General features: G+C 37.2%; 1 protein-coding gene and 1 long non-coding RNA gene across 23 annotated transcripts in view; one reads left to right on the plus strand and one right to left on the minus strand.

Moving 5' to 3' along the window:
* EXOC6B (exocyst complex component 6B) overlaps positions 1 to 19,448 on the plus strand; it is a 628,567-nt gene that overhangs the window by 424,902 nt on the left and 184,217 nt on the right. For 11 of the 13 annotated variants that reach the window (XR_005372563.1, XR_005372564.1, XM_038561771.1 and 8 more), the window contains one exon: positions 10,973 to 11,114. Coding sequence is in view for 10 of the 13 variants with exons in the window: in XM_038561771.1 (XP_038417699.1) it covers positions 10,973 to 11,114 (142 nt within the window). In the remaining 3 variants the exon portion in view is untranslated. Of the gene's footprint in view, positions 1 to 2,208; positions 2,370 to 10,972; positions 11,115 to 11,999; positions 12,151 to 19,448 lie in introns of those variants that run through there. The other 2 variants (XR_005372565.1, XM_038561776.1) reach the window with 2 other exon arrangements.
* The window catches only part of LOC111090664, a 71,510-nt gene that overhangs the window by 35,202 nt on the left and 16,860 nt on the right, over positions 1 to 19,448 (minus strand). For 4 of the 10 annotated variants that reach the window (XR_005372570.1, XR_005372568.1, XR_005372573.1 and 1 more), the window contains exons 3-4: positions 11,068 to 11,152; positions 2,149 to 2,297 (exon numbers count right to left, since the gene is read on the minus strand). The exons of 1 other annotated variant lie outside the window; for it this stretch is intronic. This is a non-coding gene — a long non-coding RNA (uncharacterized LOC111090664). Of the gene's footprint in view, positions 1 to 2,148; positions 2,298 to 11,067; positions 11,164 to 19,448 lie in introns of all 10 variants that reach the window. 5 more of the 10 variants (XR_005372575.1, XR_005372574.1, XR_005372569.1 and 2 more) reach the window with 3 other exon arrangements.

Raw genomic sequence — 19,448 nt, forward strand, 5'->3', positions numbered from 1 at the left:
AGGCACCCCTAGATTCTTTAGTTCTTGTTCTTACTTTGCTGATGGGACTATGCTTCTGAAATTACATTTTATTTCAACAATTTTCCTTTAACTGTAACTTTATGCCATCTCTTCAAAATATGCAGCTTCTGCTTAAATTTAAGAAAGAAGCTAGGTGGCCTGGAGTCGTTGAGGAACTCATGAAAAACAGGGAGAACCTCATTCTAACTTAATGCCTAGGAGTAGCGAATATAGAGGACAGCTGCCTATTATGTAATGCTCAGGGTCTTTGAGATCAAGAGATAGATGGTAGAAATCTTCAAAAATGTCTGATGCCCCATATTCTGAATTCTAGGAACATTTTTCTTAATTCAACTTCTGCCTTCTACTTACAATAACTTCATTGCTGGTTTTTTCAATCTTGGTTTTAGCATTATTGTGGCTTTTTCTGGCTCTTTACTGTTGGGAGTGTTTGTAAAAAAGCTATACTGAAGGGTTGTTAGCCAGGCAATCTTTATTCAGTGGGCATTTATTTTAATAGCCATTTGGTTTCATTACCGTTTAATGAGTTCTTTGATAGCGAGTTCCTTAATTAACAAGGCAGTCTTTCAGGTTTCCTCTTTTCTAATTGTTAACATATTTTGGTGCTTTCACACAGATACACTGTGATGAAAAGTTTCCTCTTTACGGCTCCTGTAAGGCCATTCAGAAAGGAAAAAGATGGGGATGGGGAGATTATATAGTGTGTTTCCTTAGAATATAAATGGTTTAAGAGCATTTGCTCTCCCAAACTGAAACTGAGTGAAATATTCATATTTCATGCTCAATTTCCTATAACAGGAATAGCTCAGAGTGGATTTCTACATGTATGAAAGTTGGTTAAACCCAGCTCACGTCAGAATTTGTATGTTGAATTTTTCTATAACCGCCTCTCAGGAAAGGTGGAATATTTAATTCTACCTGGGACCCAAATAAACTTTCATTGAAAAATTTCCTTGAGCTATCTGCAGTACTCCCCTCAAAGATAAGAACATTTAATAATAAACTACCTACCACTCATTGAGGCCCTAATATATGCCAGATACTGTACAGGTCTCTATATCTGTTATCCCATTTCTTGCATAAATTTCTGCAAGGTTGGTGTCATTATCTCCACTTTACTGATGAACAAGCATGATTAAACAACTTTCCTAAAGGTCACATAAGTTATAGGGCCAGTATTTGAACCTAAATTAATATGAATCAAAGTCCTTGCTCTTTCTCTCTGTATCACTTCCACTGTAGTCCTGTCTTGTTTTCACTACCACTACCATAAAATGGACATGATGGCTCAGGCACTGTTCTCCCATAGAAGATTAATTAGAGAGCTAATGAAATTTTTGTAAAGAAGATCTTAAGTGATTTCCCTCAGAGAAGCCTAAGGTTTTAAATATTCTGAAATGAAATATTTGTATTGGCAGAAAATAATGAACCAAAGCACATACAAGATACGTTAGCTCAAAAAAGCAAAAAAGAAACTCAGGCTAATGATGTGTTTGGGAGGAGAAATGCTCTTATTTAGGGTATTGACCAGTTAGGAACTAAGTAATAAGTTGTATGTGGAAGTTAAAAGCGACGGACTGGCAGACAGTCAGGCGTCTGTACCATTGTGTTTTGTAAACTTTCTCCTGTGGCTGTGGTGTGTTTTTTCCAAGCCCACTTAATTTTTTATGAGGTTTGTAAAGGTCTTGAATAAACAATTGAGATTATAGAGGTTTTCCTGGAAGCTTTGGTTAATATTTTAATACGCTCTGCTTTGTCACATTATTAAATAGCTTATTAGTTTGAAAGAGAGCATTTCTTTTTTCTTTTTGCTATTTCTTTTTTTTTCTTTTTTCTTTTTTTTTTTTTTTGTCCTAGCCGTTAAATATCAAAATTGGATGTAGTTTTTACGTGATTTTTTTCTTCTTTTTATTTTAACTTGATACCTCTGCAGATCGCCCTTGGATTGGGAATCAGCATTTGAGAGGCCTCCACTTAAAATGCACTTCAAGTGAAATTACAGTTTAGAGGGTATATCTTGAAATGAAGCCAGTGATTGTAAATGTAGGTAGTAAGAGAGGACTGGAGAAGGAGAGGCAGAATTGGATAGGGTCAGAAAACAGGAACTAATAGAACTTTGGAGATTACCTCATTGTGACCTTTTGCTCATTAATATATGAATCTGATTCTTTGGCATCTTGGTTGCAGTCTGGTGAAATGTCAAGCATGGCAAAGACTGAATACCTTCAAAGACATTTCTGTGTTAATGAGATGACTTGATGAAGTTGACCTTTAACCTGAACAGGAATTGAGGAAAGAGAAAGGAAGAGTTTTTATTTCTCATTATGAGGACTTCTTATTCTATGGAGGTTTGTGTAGTAATAATTGTTATTTGTAGAGTACTTTATATGACCTCATTTCAAATTGGAAGCCACTTGAAAACATTTCCATGTTGTTATTATTGGGATGTAATGAAGGTCACCCAGAAAGTCCTACCACTTTTGTGAAGCCTTCTCTGACTATTTTGGCCTTATAACTATTTCTTTTTAAATCATATAGCACTTAGAGTTTATTCTGCTCAATTTAGCAGTTAATTGCATGTTCTCCTTGATTTGCTTCAGAACAGGAAGTACACGTTCCACTTTTTTGTGTGACAGAATTTTTTACTTAAAAAGAAGAAAATCATATGACTCTATAAAAGGCACAAATGGTTAGTAAAATATTATGAACTCATAATATCTTACATTTTAAACAAATATACCCAATGTCTTGTCAACTGTTTTCCATACTCAGGATCAGAAGGATAAAAATTGTAATAGTCATTTGCTGAGTACTTAATTAATATAAGCCAGGTACTGTGGTAAATACTACATAGGAATTATTTTTATTTAACCATTGAAGCAATTCTATTTTGCAGATGACAAAACTGAGGCAAAGGTTAACGTCAGTATTCTGGGGCTTTGTATTTGTTTATTTATTTATTTATTATTTTTTAATGGGGCATTGTATTTAATGTTTGTTTTCATTAAACCACATATCTGTAATTTGTCTGTTTACCTTTATATATTTTTCTATTGTTTGTTTTTGCTCTTAACACTGTGTTGGTCTATGGCAGTAGAACATACAAGTTAAGGTATTTGCTGGTGTTTTTATTGTTTTGTAATGGGCATGTATGATTAACTGGTTATAACTTCTTATCCTTTATTGTGAATTTGAGTTCATAAGACCCATATATGAATGTATTTTCTTTATAAAGCAAAAGTTTTTGTCAGGCTGATAATGAAAATTGAGACTAGGGCATATGAAATTTTTGGCCAGGGAGAAAGTCTTTAAATGGTTATTATCATTTTTTCTGGTTGATATATATTGGCAAATTAAAAAGGTTCTTTTTGGGTTTTAGTTGTGATCTCATAGCTCATATCAGACTTCTCTAGTCATAAATATTTTTATATTTATAATTTATATACAAAATACAAAACCAGACAATTGTCAAAAAAAATGAAGGGATCAGTGCATGAGATGTAAATAACAATTGGTTTCAGAGGAACAGGGTACCAAAGAAGAAAAAAACATGGAGAAAGAACCCCTAAAATGTCTTTATAAAATTCCCCTTGAGCTCCTGACTAATTTATAAGCTTCACATGAATAGGGCACACTCTGGAGTTGCAGAAGATATCAGCTGCTTGGAATATTAATAGCTGAGCAAATATTCTGGAGTTGCACAGCAAAGACATTGAAGATTGAACCCATGGAGAGCCCTGATAAGCACATGGAACTTTCAGTTTAAATATGGATATTTTTTAAATTTTTATTTATTTATTATAGTCACACAGAGAGAGAGAGAGGCAGAGACACAGGCAGAGAGAGAAGCAGGCTCCATGCACCGGGAGCCCGACGTGGGATTCGATCCCGGGTCTCCAGGATCGTGCCCTGGGCCAAAGGCAGGCACCAAACCGCTGCGCCACCCAGAGATCCCCGGAACTTTCAGTTTAAACATCAGTAAAGCTATCTATAGGGATTAAGGACAAGTTCCTAAGATAAGGGGTGAAATTAAAGTAGACCCACTATAACTTTAAAAACAAGCCTGACAAAATGAAAGTGATCCACTAATAATTTAACTGCCTGCCTAAACAAAATTAAAAACTCTACTGAGGAAAATAAAATAATCTAGTGCCTCTATAGCATCTTATCTGCAACATATGGCATATGAAACAGAGTTTCTTAACATGATAATAAGAAAAACTGACCTGTAATCAAAAGTTAAAACAGTCAGTAGAAGCAGATCATTAGGTAAACCAGATATGCTAGGAGACAGAGATTTCAAAATAACTGATTAATATGTTAAAGAAAACAGAGGAAAGAATGAACAATACCAAAACAAAATTATTTGAACAGATATTAAAAATCAAATGTGTGTTTAAGGATAGTAAAATTCAGGATTTGTAGTGAAAAGCTCATCACAAGAGCTCTCAAAGATGAATTAAATGTGTTTAACAGAGTCAACAAAGCAGAAGTCAAGATGAGTTAGCTCAAAGATCTACAGAAAACACCCAAACTTAAACACATAGAAAAAAAAAAAGAATACTAATTTATTTTTAACTTTTAAAAATGGAATAGGTCATAAAAGAGATATGGAGCCAGTTGAAAGGTGTAATATGTATGTCCTTGGAGACCCAGGAGAGAATGAGAATTGTACAGAGGCTTTAATGTGTCTGCACTCAGTTGCAGATCTTCAAAATATATGAACAAAAACTGACAGAACCAAACAGATAAATGGATTCACAATATATTTCATTATTTTAGTACTCCTTCAGTAACCAATAAAACAAATAGACAGAATACCAGTAAGGCTGTAGAAGACTTGAACCATAATATCAAATAACTTGATTTAATCGACATTCCATCACCAAGAGCAGCACTTTTTTTTTCTAGTGCACATGCAACATTCACTAAGCACATTCTAGACCATAAAACAAGTCTCAATAAATATAAAAGGAATAAGTTCTTACCAACTGTGTTTGCCATTTGCAACAGAAATAAGTTAGAAGTAAATAATAGACATGTTTATGTAATATACCACAATTAGACATAATGTATCATCTTTTTTATATAATGCTGGATGTGATTTGCAATTGTGTTGAAATTGGGTATGTATGTTTATGCAGGATGTTGGTTTTTACTTTTTTGTTCTTGTATCATCTTTGCCTTTGATTTTGCCATCAGGGTTATGTTGGTTTCATAAAATGAGTTTAGAAATGTTTTCTCTCCTATATTTTGTGGAAGGTTTTGTCTAGAATTGGTTTAGTATCTTCCATTAATACTTGATAGAGTTCACTAGTGAATTCATCAGAGTCTAGAGTTTCTTTATTGGAAGGTTATAAAATATAAATTCAATTTCTTTATTAGAAATAAGCTTATTTAATGTGTGTGTGTGTGAAAGAGAGAAAGAATCTCAGGAGATGCAGAAAAAGATTTTGTCAAAAATGGACACTCTTTCAAAAAAAAAAAATCTACCTCTCAGGAGACAAATCTAGTCTTATTTAATCCAATAAAAGGGTATCTGTGAAAACCTACATCTAACATTTTACTTAATGGTAAAAGACTAAATGTTTGACCTCTAAGATTAGGAACAAAACAAGGATGTTTGCTCTCAACATTCTAAATCAACACCCTATTGGAGCTAGTTCATGCAAAATGACAATAAAAGAAATAAAAAGTGTGCTAATTGAAAAGGAGGACATTGAAAATTTTTTCTTTTTTAAAAAGATAACGCCATTATCTAGAAAATTCTAAGAGATTTTTTTTAAAAAGGTAGTAAAACTGAGATCATAAGATACAAGGTCACTATGAAAAGAACAGGTCTGTTTCCTTTTTTTAAAGATCTTATTTACTTATTTTAGAGAGAGTGAGAGAGACAGAGCACACTAGCACAGACACAAGTGGGGGCGGGAGGAGGAAAGGAGAGGGAGAGGGACTCTCAAGCAGACTCCATGCTGAATGGAGCCCTACCTCAGGACTCCATCCCTGACCCTGAGATCATGACATGAGCTGAAACCCAAGAGTTGGATGCTTAACCATCTGAGCCACCCAGGCACTCCAAAACAGGTCTATTTCTTTGTACAAATAAAGAGGAATTAAAATCTGAAATTAAAAGTCAGTGTAGTTTACAACATCAAAAAACTGGAAATACTCTGTAACAAACAAAATACTGGAAATACTATGTAACAAACAAAATATGTGCAACTCAAAACTTTAAAAAAATTACCAAAAAAATGAAAGAAACTCTAACTAAATAGAAAGGTATACTGTATTTATGGATTCAATATTATTAAAATGTTAGTTTTCCCAAAATTAATGTAAAGCAACTTTTCTCCATCAGGCTTCTAGGTGAGAATCACACCGCAATTCCCTAAGGCATCCATGATATATAATGAAGTAACATTTCTTCAACGTGTGTGGAATTGTACTAGCTATATAAATCTTGAAGGAAATAAGTATGGATGTTAATAAGCTGATTTTAAGATTTCTATGAAAATTCAAAGCCTAAAATAAAATAACTAAGACTATTTTGAAAAAGAAGAAGAATGTTAGGGAACTTTATGCTGCCTGGTTTCTGTATTTACTATAATGCTTTAGTAAGTAAGAGAGTGAAGTATTGGCATAAAGTTTGACAAAAAGATCAAGGAACAGAATAGGGAGCCTGATTTTCAACAAAGGTGCCTATGCAATATCTCTATCTTGTACACTAATATTGAACACTATATTGTACACTATATTGAAACTAATATTACATTGTATATTAACTAGAATTTCACTAAATATTTTTAAAAAGAAATAAAAACATGTTTGATAGTCTCCACGTCTACTCACTACATGGAGAAAAACTTGAACAAGTACCTTTTGAAAGAGGATATCCGTTTGACCAGAAGGTATGAAAATATGCTTCAATAGAATTACTTCTGAAGGAATGCACATTGAAGCCACAATAAGATACCACTATACTCTGGCAACATAGCATGAATTCAAAAGGTTTTTACAATATCAAGTGTCGGAGAGGCTATGGGATAGCTCATACATTACTCATGGGAATATGAAATGGCACAGTCACTCTGAAGAACTTTGGCAGTTTCTGATAAAATTAAATATATAACTACCCTATGATCTAGCAATCTCCCACCTAGGTATTTTTCCAAGGAAAATGAATATTTCCACTTAAAGACTTATTTGTAATAGCTTCCAAATAGAAATAACCCAAATACATACCAGTAAAAAAAAAAAAAAAAATGAACAAATTGTGATTTACTCATACTCCTCAGCAATAAAAAGGAACAAGCTATAGATACATGAAATAACCTAGATGAATCTCAAAAACATGCTGAGTGAAAAAAAGCTGGGTATAAAAGAGGCCTGGAGAAATCTTTTTATATGAAGTTGAAGAGCAGCCAGAGCTAACCTATGGGGCTGTATGTCAGAAGAGTTATCTCATGGTGTGGGTGGGTCTACCGATTTTAAAGGCAACTTGGGGAGCTTCTGAGTCTATGGAAATGTTCTGTATCTTGAGCTGGATGGTAGTTTTATAGGTATTTACATATGAAAAGGTCATCAAGCTATATTCTTAAGATTCGCCCAGGTACTGCTTGTAAGTATACCTCATATGTAGCAAAAAGTGTTTTTGTTTTTGTTTTTGTTTTTGTTTTGTTTTTTGTTTTTTGTTTTTGTTTTTTTGTTTGTTTGTTTTTTAAGATTTCTTGGGTTTCTTAAAAGGTGACTGAGAATAAAAAAGTGAAGCAAGTGGATAAGTCTCAGAACCAGGTGTAAAGCATCTGGTAAATCCCTCCTCTGACTTCTCCTTACATCCACATCCTGAATATATATTCCCAGTTTTCTTTGGACAATGCTTTTCTCTTTGGACTTCTTAATTTCTCATGACAAGTTAAGTAGGAATTATTTTCTTTTATTTTTATTATGTTTTTCTTATTTTTTATTACTAGGGGTTCACCATCTCATTGTAGGCCTAGTAATGGCTTAAATAACACTATATATGTTGTCCCGGATATTTTGACTATCATCCTTGAGCCTTTTTTTTTAAGCTGTTGTTTGTTTAGAATGGAGGGAATTATGCATGATTTTAATGAGTGGATATTTATTCAGGTTCTCTAATTGAGTTTAATAATATTCTTTGGAGGGAATCCCTGGGTGGCTCAACGGTTTAGCACCTGCCTTCGGCCCAGAGCGTGATCCTTGAGACCCGGGATCGAGTCCCACGTCGGGCGCCCTGCATGGTGCCTGCTTCTCCCTCTGCCTGTGTCTCTGCCTCTCTCTCTCTCTCTCTCTCTCTATCTGTGTGTGTGTGTCTCTCATGAATAAATAAATAAAATCTTAAAAAAAAAAAGAAAAGAAAATGCATTTGTTTTTTTTTTTAAAAAAGATTACTTAAGAGGGTGAAACCACCTTTTTTTTTTTTTTTTTTTTTGCATGATATGTTGGTGATTTTGACTGAGTCTATGTTTATCTTTTCTTAGAAAACCTATGGACACTGTGGTGGTAATGGAAACCAGAAATGAAAAAAGAATGGGTAGTGGACTGTGAATTAGCAAAGTTCCAAAATGCTTTCTAGAGTTGGCAAAATATTTAACACTGGAAACATTCATTTCTGCAATTATCACTTTGTTTAGGAATAAATAATTAGCTTGAAGGGGAGTAGAATGGAAAGTAATTGGAGGGCAGTTAAATAACTCAATATGTTAAGAGTAGTATAACATTTGATAATGTATAAGTGCATTTGGCTTTCTTGATTGATATATATTGATGAGGACTTGAAAGCCAAGTCTATGTTTCATGTTGATACATTAAGGGTAATAAACCATTTACTATTTTTAGATGAATCAGGAGTCAGGAGTATCAACTATCTTATCCCAAATTACACAGCCAGTAAGTAGTAGAGAATAAAGATTGGGACTTTCTGACTCTCAGCTATCTTATTTTCATTTTACCGGTCCAGTTTTGCTTCTCCATGGCAACCTATTTTGGCTGCTGAAACAAGCCTTTCAAATGCTATCTTCTTCAGCCTCTAGCTTCATCGGGCTTTTAGCTCTTTGATTTTCACAACATCTCCATGTTCAGCTTGTTGGGTTCTTTAAGCATCTATCTTGGCCTAGGTGATTACTTTGGGCCACATGTTAAGAAGGACACCGCAGCCAATACTCAGTATTTGAAGAGTTGGCTCCTGAATTACCACTATCTTACCTATGTGGGCCTAGTCTACATCCTGGATGACCCATTAACCTTGTTACCATCTGGACCAGTTTTTGCTCAATGTTTCCCTGTAAGACAGTATAAGATTTAGTACTGCTTTTTAGGTGATGGTTTACTGGAAAGATACAGATTTAGGACTGGGTAGAAATGCTTAATAAATAGCCATTTGATTTCATAAAAATTTCTGAACTTCACAGAAGTGTATTCATCTACAAGAAAAAAAGAATACCAACTTGTGGCAGTGATTCTGCAAATGAAATGAAATAGCATAAGATGTCACCTGCTTAAGTCCAGCCACCTTGGGTGTATGCTAATGCCCAAAAGATAGTTTCTTACCCTTTTCTCTGGCTTCTGATCTGGTTTAGTCTTACCCTCCTTCCTTCATTCTATTCCCACTCTCTCTGTGGAAAAGCCACAGGGCTTCTCACAGCTTGGATCTGCCCCCTCTGATTGTTTACCCAGAGCCTGTTACTGTTGAACTCTCTGGTTCTCCTTGGTGTGCTACCTGTTTCAGGTCTCCAGTGGGTTTAACTGAAAGCAAGCCATTTAATGTAGGTTTCATTTATAATGTTGACTTTTCTCTTTAGGATTCAATATGCTTCCATTGCCTCTTTTTTAGTTGGCCTGTACAGTAGTCCCTAAGTATTTCCACTTGTCTTAAATCTTCTAGAGTGTGGATCTTCAGAACATACAAACAGAACTGTATAGATGAGGAACAATTTTTTTAAAGATTATATTGTATTTTTTAAAGTAATCTCTACACCCTACGTGGGGCTTGAACTCACAACCCCGAGATCAAGAGTTACATATGCCACAAACTAAGCCAGTTAGGCATTCCTCAGTGTTCATTATAAAAAAAAATAAAAAATAAAAATCCTTTTATTTATTTTTTTCAGAAAATTTGGATTTTTCTTTACATTTTTTTATGTGTTCAATCAATAAAGCAGTAAACATTCTGGTTTCTTTTTTTTTAAATTTTATTTAAATTCAGTTTGCCAACATAGAGTATAACACCCAGTGCTCATCTCATCATGTGCCCTCCTTAGTGCCCATCCCCCAGTTATCCCATCCCCTCACCTACCTCCCTTTCTGCAACCCTTTGTTTCCCAGAGTTGGGAGTCTCTCATGGTTTGTCTTCCTCTTTGATAACACTATAGTTTCTAGATAAATTAGGGAATTTTGTTTACATTTGTTTTTTAAGGATTCTAGTAATTTTGGAAGGGACTTTGAAATTTACCCTCTGAATATTATTTGTCTACTGTGTATTTTGGGGGGAAAGCGCTTCTTGAATAAATAGCTGGGCTTTATGAATTTTAATGTTATAGCTATATAACTCATGGTAATGAAGGTAGTAGTGAAGATGATTGCCACCAGGTGCTATTAATCCAAGATTATTGAATGCCAAGGATATCATACTGGAGAAAATCTTAAAGAAATCCCTAATTATGAAAAATAAATTATTGGGACGTCTGGGTGGTCAGCGGTTGAGCATCTGCCTTTGACTCAGAGTGTGATCCTGGGGTCCGGGGGTCGAGTTCTGCATCGGGCTCCCTGTGAGGAGCCTGCTTCTTTCTCTGCCTGTGTCTCTGCCTCTCTGTGTGTCTGTCATGAATAAACAAATAAAATCTTAAAAAAAAAAAAGAAAAAAATTATTGTAATTTTTGTTGGGATTTCCTTTTAGTCCAATAACATTATGATTTACACTCTTCTATTTCAGGGAAAGGTGGCCCAGACAGCATGTATGTCAGCTTGCAAGCATTTAGCCACATCCTTGATGCAACTTTTGCTGGAAGCTGAAGTAAGACAACTCACCTTGGGAGCATTACAGCAGTTCAACTTGGATGTCAGAGAATGTGAACGTAAGACAGTGAAGCATCTCTTTACTTGTTTGTTTTACCTGTGTGTGTACTCACGCCCATGAAAAAAAAAAAAGAAAAAGATAAGCTTAGGTCTGTGGGGTCTTTGTTCCTGATGGAGTTGATGAATACCTGGATGATAGAGACAACTTGAAAGGCGTGTAGAAATAGCCTATCAGCAAGCTAATTTGAGCACCCAGAAGTGCCAAGGCCCCTATGCAGAATATAGATCTCTGGCCACAAACAAGTTTGCAATCCCAGGGGTGGGGATATAAGGCAGACATGCATTTAATGCACATCAAAGAAAACCTGATTAGTCGAAAGCCTTCAAAAGAATACAGTTCCCAACTACTTTTTTTTTAATATTTTAAAACCATTTTTACATCTTATCTACAAACTCTTCTTCATCTAAAGAACAAAGGTGTGTGCACTTACCAGTCAGAAATGTTTTCTATTACAGGTAGAAACAGAGAATGTTAGAGTGATTTTAAAAAATAGGTTTTATTTTTCTTGGAGACAGTTGGTTGCTATATTGATTTAGTTACTCAGTGATGTCATCAAGGACTTGGGCTTTTTTTTTTAGTAGACACACAATGTTTCGGGCATACACCATAGTGGTTCAGCTTCTCTATACCTTATGCTATGCTCACTCCAAGTGCACTACCATCTATCACCATACAATGCTATTACAATATTGTTGACTATATTTCTAATGCTGTGCCTTTTATACTCATGGCTTATTCATTCCTTCACTGGAAGCCTGTATCTCCCACTTCCCCTCACACATTTGCCCATCCTACCATCCCCCAAACAACTATGAGTTTGTTCTCTGTATTTATAGGCCTGATTCTGCTTTTTGTTTGTTTATTCATTTGTTTTGTTTTTTAGATTCCACGTTATGAGTGAAATTAAATTGATAATTCAAGGACCCAGACTCTTTTGTTCCCTCTCCTCTGCCATACTTGGAAGTGTGGACTTTTCCTCTTCATACATATTATAGTCAGAAGAGATCACATTCCTCTCAAAAAAAAAAAAAAAAGAAAGAAAAAAGAAACAGAAATGGCATATGACCCAATAATTCTGCATCTAAATATTTATCTAAAGAAAATAAAACAGTAATATGAAAAGATATATGTATCCCTGTGTTTATTGCAGCATTACTTACAATAGCTAAATATGGAAACAACCTAAGTGTCCATAGATAGATGAATGGATAAAGATGTGACATATCTCTATGATAGAATATTATTCAACCATAAAAGAATGAAATCTTGCCATTCACAACAACATGGATGGACCTGGAGAGTCTTATGCTATAAGTAAAATAAGTCAGAAAGAAAAATACAAATAATATATGTTCACTTAATGTGGAATCTAAAAAATAAAACAAAAAAGACAGAAATAGACTCATAAATAGAGAAAACTGTGATCGCCAGAGGGAGAGTGAGGGGTGGATAAAATAAGTGATGTAGATGAGATACAAAATTCTACTTAAAAAATAAGAAAATGACAGAGATGAAAATTAGAGCTTAGGGAGTATAGTTATTAGGGTAGTAAGTTTGTACGGTGGTATGGTAACTATACTTGTGGTAAGCATTTTGTTACGCGTGTAATTGTCAAATCATTATGTTGTAACTAATATTGTATGCCAACTATACTTCAATTTTTAAAAAAAATAAGAGGAGATTTACATTCAAGACAGGAAAAAGAGGCCAGTGTCACTTAGTCCTTTTATTAAGAAAATTAAAACCTTTTCAGGAGACACCTAACAAGCTTCCCCGTATGTCTCATTGGTAATAATACAGTTCCATGGTTACCTCCACCTCTGAGGGAGGCCACAAGATTATCTGGCAAAGTGATAGAAGACCATCATTATTAGGATAGTTGATTCATCATGAGTCATCCCCTTGGAGTTGAACATAAAATTAGTTCTGGTTAGGAAGAAGAAGGAAGAAATAAAGAGTGTTCTGATGTTCATTGTGGTGTCAGAAATGAAAATGAACAAAAATGATATGACAACTTGAAATTTTTTTCTGACTCTAAGAAAAATTAGTGGAAAATTCTAAAAGTCTGCTAATACTTTTTCTCTATCTCTTTATTTTTGCTGCCTGTTAGTTTCTCTTGTTTGACTTTTGATGACTAGAAATTAAGCTTTTATTGGCTATGCTGTTTTTAATGAATTACTTACTAGAGACTTCCAGTTTTAGTCACCACACAGTAACAGTTATCAACATTACCTTTCTGCTATAAACTTCTGTAAAACTGGATAAAATGCAGAAAGCAATTCTTTTCATGTATTGGGTAGTAGCACAAAGTTGTGATCTTTCAGAAAGGGGAAATGTACGAGATAAACCTGACATTCACTCTCATTTTCTGTCTGGGGTTACTTACTGTCCAAACAGCTGCACAGTAAAGTAGAGCCCAAATCAAAAGCAGAGTTTTGCACAGAAAACAAAACAAAACAAAAACCAGAGATTAATATATAGGGCTGGTGAGGCAGCTGGGTTTTTTGTGGGGCAAGATACAAGAGAGCAAGGAATTGTTTAGAGAAGTAGCTCTAGAAGTCTACATCAGAGAGCCTTTGAGTCTCTGATGGTCAAAAACTAAGTTGCTGTGTGCAGGGTAAAATCCTGGGAAGCCTGGCAGAGAACAGCCACTGAAGATCTGTGAGTGCTAAGAGACATTGGAATTCTGGCCAACCAAAGTTGAGAGACCAGCTAATCATCTTGCACTCAATAAGACCCCCAAAAGTTAGGCCTTAAGAGTATTCAAGCTCTAGAGTAAGAGCCAATCTTCATACATCCTAAGAAAGCCAAATAATGATACCTAACAAAATAAAGGTAACCTACCAATAAAACAATCGCCTGCCAAGACAAAACTCAACTGTCTTTGAAGGATGAGGAACACACAAAAAATTTCAGACTCTTAACCACATAGCCTCAACAATTTCACAGCAAAAGGCTAAGATTTAACATGCAAAGAAACAGGAGAATGTGACCCCTAACAAGAAGTGACAGGCAATAGAAATAGACCCACTGATAACAGAAATGTTGAAAATAATAGGGCCTTTAAAAATCTGCATATAAATATATTTAGTACTTTCAACCATAGCTGAAATTGTTCCCAGGTTTGATAAAAAAAACATTAATGCATTGATTCAAAAAGCTCAATGAATCTTTAGCAGGATAGGGAGGGAGGAGCAAGATGGCGGAAGAGTAGGGTCTCCAAATCACCTGTCTCCACCAAACTACCTAGAAAACCTTCAAATTATCCTGAAAATCTATGAATTCGGCCTGAGATTTAAAGAGAGACCAGCTGGAATGCTACAGTGAGAAGAGTTCGCGCTTCTATCAAGGTAGGAAGACGGGGAAAAAGAAATAAAGGAACAAAGGCCTCCAAGGGGGAGGGGCCCCGCGAGGAGCCGGGCTGAGGCCGGGGCAAGAGTCCCCAGGACAGGAGAGCCCCGTCCAGGAGGAGCAGGAGCTGCACCGACCTTCCCGGGGGAAAGGGGCTCGTGGGGAGGTGGAGCAGGAACCAGGAGGGCGAGGATGCCCTCGGGCTCCCCGGGACAGTAACAGCAACTGCGCGCCCAGGAGAGTGCGCCGAGCTCCCTAAGGGCTGCAGCGCGCACGGCGGGACCCGGCGGGACCCGGAGCAGCTGAAGGGGCTCGGGCGGCGGCTCCGCGGAGGGGGCTGCGCGGCCCCGGGAGCAGCTCGGAGGGGCTCGGGCAGAGGAAGAGGCTCCGTGCGGAGGGGGCTGCGCGGTTCCAGGAGCAGCTCGGAGGGGCTCGGGCGGCAGCTCCGCGGAGGGGGCTGCGCGGCCCGGGAGCGCGAATCCACCAGCGCAGGCTCCGGAGCACAGGGCGCCGGGACTCAGCCCAGGATCCGGCCTCCCCCGGGACAGGCAGAGGCCGGGAGGGCCCAGGACAGCGAGGACGCTCCTGACCCAGGTGAGCAGATCAGCGGCCCCGCCCCGGAGCCTCCAGGCCCTGCAGACGGAGTTCCTGCCGGAGCTGAATCCAGGTTTCCAGAGCTGCCCCGCCACTGGGGCTGTTCCTCCTGCGGCCTCACGGGGTAAACAACCCCCACTGAGCCCTGCACCAGGCAGGGGCACAGCAGCTCCCCCAACTGCTAACACCTGAAAATCAGCACAACAGGCCCCTCCCCCAGAAGATCAGCTAGACGGACAACTTCCAGGAGAAGCCAAGGACTTAAAAAACACAGAATCAGAAGATACTCCCCGGTGGTTCTTTTTTTTGTTTGTTTTTGTTTTTGTTTTTGTTTTTGTTTTGTTTTGCTTTTTGATTTGTTTCCTTCCCACACCCCCTTTTTTTTCTCCTTTCTTTTTCTTTCTCTTTCTCTTTTTCTTCCTTTTTTTTTTTTCGTTTTTTTTTTTTTTTTCTTTTTCTTCCCCTTTTTTTTCTCTCTTTCTCTTTTCTTTCCTTCTTTCTCTCCTCTCTTTTTCTCTTTTTCCCAATACAACTTGCTTTTGGCCACTCTGCACTGAGCAAAATGACTAGAAGGAAAACCTCACCTCAAAAGAAAGAATCAGAAACAGTCCTCTCTCCCACAGAGTTACAAAATCTGGATTACAATTCAATGTCAGAAAGCCAATTCAGAAGCACTATTATACAGCTACTGGTGGCTCTAGAAAAAAGTATAAAGGACTCAAGAGACTTCATGACTGCAGAATTTAGAGCTAATCAGGCAGAAATTAAAAATCAATTGAATGAGATGCAATCCAAACTAGAAGTCCTAACGACGAGGGTTAACGAGGTGGAAGAACGAGTGAGTGACCTAGAAGACAAGTTGATAGCAAAGAGGGAAACTGAGGAAAAAAGAGACAAACAATTAAAAGACCATGAAGATAGATTAAGGGAAATAAACGACAGCCTGAGGAAGAAAAACCTACGTTTAATTGGGGTTCCCGAGGGCGCCGAAAGGGACAGAGGGCCAGAATATGTATTTGAACAAATTCTAGCTGAAAACTTTCCTAATCTGGGAAGGGAAACAGGCATTCAGATCCAGGAAATAGAGAGATCCCCCCCTAAAATCAATAAAAACCGTTCAACACCTCGACATTTAATTGTGAAGCTTGCAAATTCCAAAGATAAGGAGAAGATCCTTAAAGCAGCAAGAGACAAGAAATCCCTGACTTTTATGGGGAGGAGTATTAGGGTAACAGCAGACCTCTCCACAGAGACCTGGCAGGCCAGAAAGGGCTGGCGGGATATATTCAAGGTCCTAAATGAGAAGAACATGCAACCAAGAATACTTTATCCAGCAAGGCTCTCATTCAAAATGGAAGGAGAGATAAAGAGCTTCCAAGACAGGCAGCAACTAAAAGAATATGTGACCTCCAAACCAGCTCTGCAAGAAATTTTAAGGGGGCCTCTTAAAATTCCCCTTTAAGAAGAAGTTCAGTGGAACAGTCCACAAAAACAAAGACTGAATAGATACCATGATGACACTAAACTCATATCTCTCAATAGTAACTCTGAATGTGAACGGGCTTAATGACCCCATCAAAAGGCGCAGGGTTTCAGACTGGATAAAAAAGCAGGACCCATCTATTTGCTGTCTACAAGAGACTCATTTTAGACAGAAGGACACCTACAGCCTGAAAATAAAAGGTTGGAGAACCATTTACCATTCGAATGGTCCTCAAAAGAAAGCAGGGGTAGCCATCCTTATATCAGATAAACTAAAATTTACCCCAAAGACTGTAGTGAGAGATGAAGAGGGACACTATATCATACTTAAAGGATCTATTCAACAAGAGGACTTAACAATCCTCAATATATATGCTCCGAATGTGGGAGCTGCCAAATATATAAATCAATTATTAACCAAAGTGAAGAAATACTTAGATAATAATACACTTATACTTGGTGACTTCAATCTAGCTCTTTCTATACTCGATAGGTCTTCTAAGCAAAACATCTCCAAAGAAACGAGAGCTTTAAATGATACACTGGACCAGATAGATTTCACAGATATCTACAGAACTTTACATCCAAACTCAACTGAATACACATTCTTCTCAAGCGCACATGGAACTTTCTCCAGAATAGACCACATATTGGGTCACAAATCGGGTCTGAACCGATACCAAAAGATTGGGATTGTCCCCTGCATATTCTCGGACCATAATGCCTTGAAATTAGAACTAAATCACAACAAGAAGTTTGGAAGGACCTCAAACACATGGAGGTTAAGGACCATCCTGCTAAAAGATAAAAGGGTCAACCAGGAAATTAAGGAAGAATTAAAAAGATTCATGGAAACTAATGAGAATGAAGATACAACCGTTCAAAATCTTTGGGATGCAGCAAAAGCAGTCCTACGGGGGAAATACATCGCAATACAAGCATCCATTCAAAAACTGGAAAGAACTCAAATACAAAAGCTAACCTTACACATAAAGGAGCTAGAGAAAAAACAGCAAATAGATCCTACACCCAAGAGAAGAAGGGAGCTAATAAAGATTCGAGCAGAACTCAACGAAATCGAGACCAGAAGAACTGTGGAACAGATCAACAGAACCAGGAGTTGGTTCTTTGAAAGAATTAATAAGATAGATAAACCATTAGCCAGCCTTATTAAAAAAAAGAGAGAGAAGACTCAAATTAATAAAATCATGAATGAGAAAGGAGAGATCACTACCAACACCAAGGAAATACAAACGATTTTAAAAACATATTATGAACAGCTATACGCCAATAAATTAGGCAATCTAGAAGAAATGGACGCATTCCTGGAAAGCCACAAACTACCAAAACTGGAACAGGAAGAAATAGAAAACCTGAACAGGCCAATAACCAGGGAGGAAATTGAAGCAGTCATCAAAAACCTCCCAAGACACAAGACTCCAGGGCCAGATGGCTTCCCAGGGGAATTTTATCAAACGTTTAAAGAAGAAATCATACCTATTCTCCTAAAGCTGTTTGGAAAGATAGAAAGAGATGGAGTACTTCCAAATTCGTTCTATGAAGCCAGCATCACCTTAATTCCAAAGCCAGACAAAGACCCCGCCAAAAAGGAGAATTACAGACCAATATCCCTGATGAACATGGATGCAAAAATTCTCAACAAGATACTGGCCAATAGGATCCAACAGTTCATTAAGAAAATTATTCACCATGACCAAGTAGGATTTATCCCTGGGACACAAGGCTGGTTCAACACCCGTAAAACAATCAATGTGATTCATCATATCAGCAAGAGAAAAACCAAGAACCATATGATCCTCTCATTGGATGCAGAGGAAGCATTTGACAAAATACAGCATCCATTCCTGATCAAAACTCTTCAGAGTGTAGGGATAGAGGGAACATTCCTCGACATCTTAAAAGCTATCTATGAAAAGCCCACAGCAAATATCATTCTCAATGGGGAAGCACTGGGAGCCTTTCCCCTAAGATCAGGAACAAGACAGGGATGTCCACTCTCACCACTGCTATTCAACATAGTACTGGAAGTCCTAGCCTCAGCAATCAGACAACAAAAAGACATTAAAGGCATTCAAATTGGCAAAGAAGAAGTCAAACTCTCCCTCTTCGCCGATGACATGATACTCTACATAGAAAACCCAAAAGTCTCCACCCCAAGATTGCTAGAACTCATACAGCAATTCGGTAGCGTGGCAGGATACAAAATCAATGCCCAGAAGTCAGTGGCATTTCTATACACTAACAATGAGACTGAAGAAAGAGAAATTAAGGAGTCAATCCCATTTACAATTGCACCCAAAAGCATAAGATACCTAGGAATAAACCTCACCAAAGATGTAAAGGATCTATACCCTCAAAACTATAGAACACTTCTGAAAGAAATTGAGGAAGACACAAAGAGATGGAAAAATATTCCATGCTCATGGATTGGCAGAATTAATATTGTAAAAATGTCAATGTTACCCAGGGCAATATACACGTTTAATGCAATCCCTATCAAAATACCATGGACTTTCTTCAGAGAGTTAGAACAAATTATTTTAAGATTTGTGTGGAATCAGAAAAGACCCCGAATAGCCAGGGGAATTTTAAAAAAGAAAACCATATCTGGGGGCATCACAATGCCAGATTTCAGGTTGTACTACAAAGCTGTGGTCATCAAGACAGTGTGGTACTGGCACAAAAACAGACACATAGATCAGTGGAACAGAATAGAGAATCCAGAAGTGGACCCTGAACTTTATGGGCAACTAATATTCGATAAAGGAGGAAAGACTATCCACTGGAAGAAAGACAGTCTCTTCAATAAATGGTGCTGGGAAAATTGGACATCCACATGCAGAAGAATGAAACTAGACCACTCTCTTTCACCATACACAAAGAT

Source organism: Canis lupus, chromosome 17 (genome assembly GCF_011100685.1).
Source record: "Canis lupus familiaris isolate Mischka breed German Shepherd chromosome 17, alternate assembly UU_Cfam_GSD_1.0, whole genome shotgun sequence".
In the NCBI taxonomy this organism is placed as follows: Eukaryota; Metazoa; Chordata; class Mammalia; order Carnivora; family Canidae; genus Canis; species Canis lupus.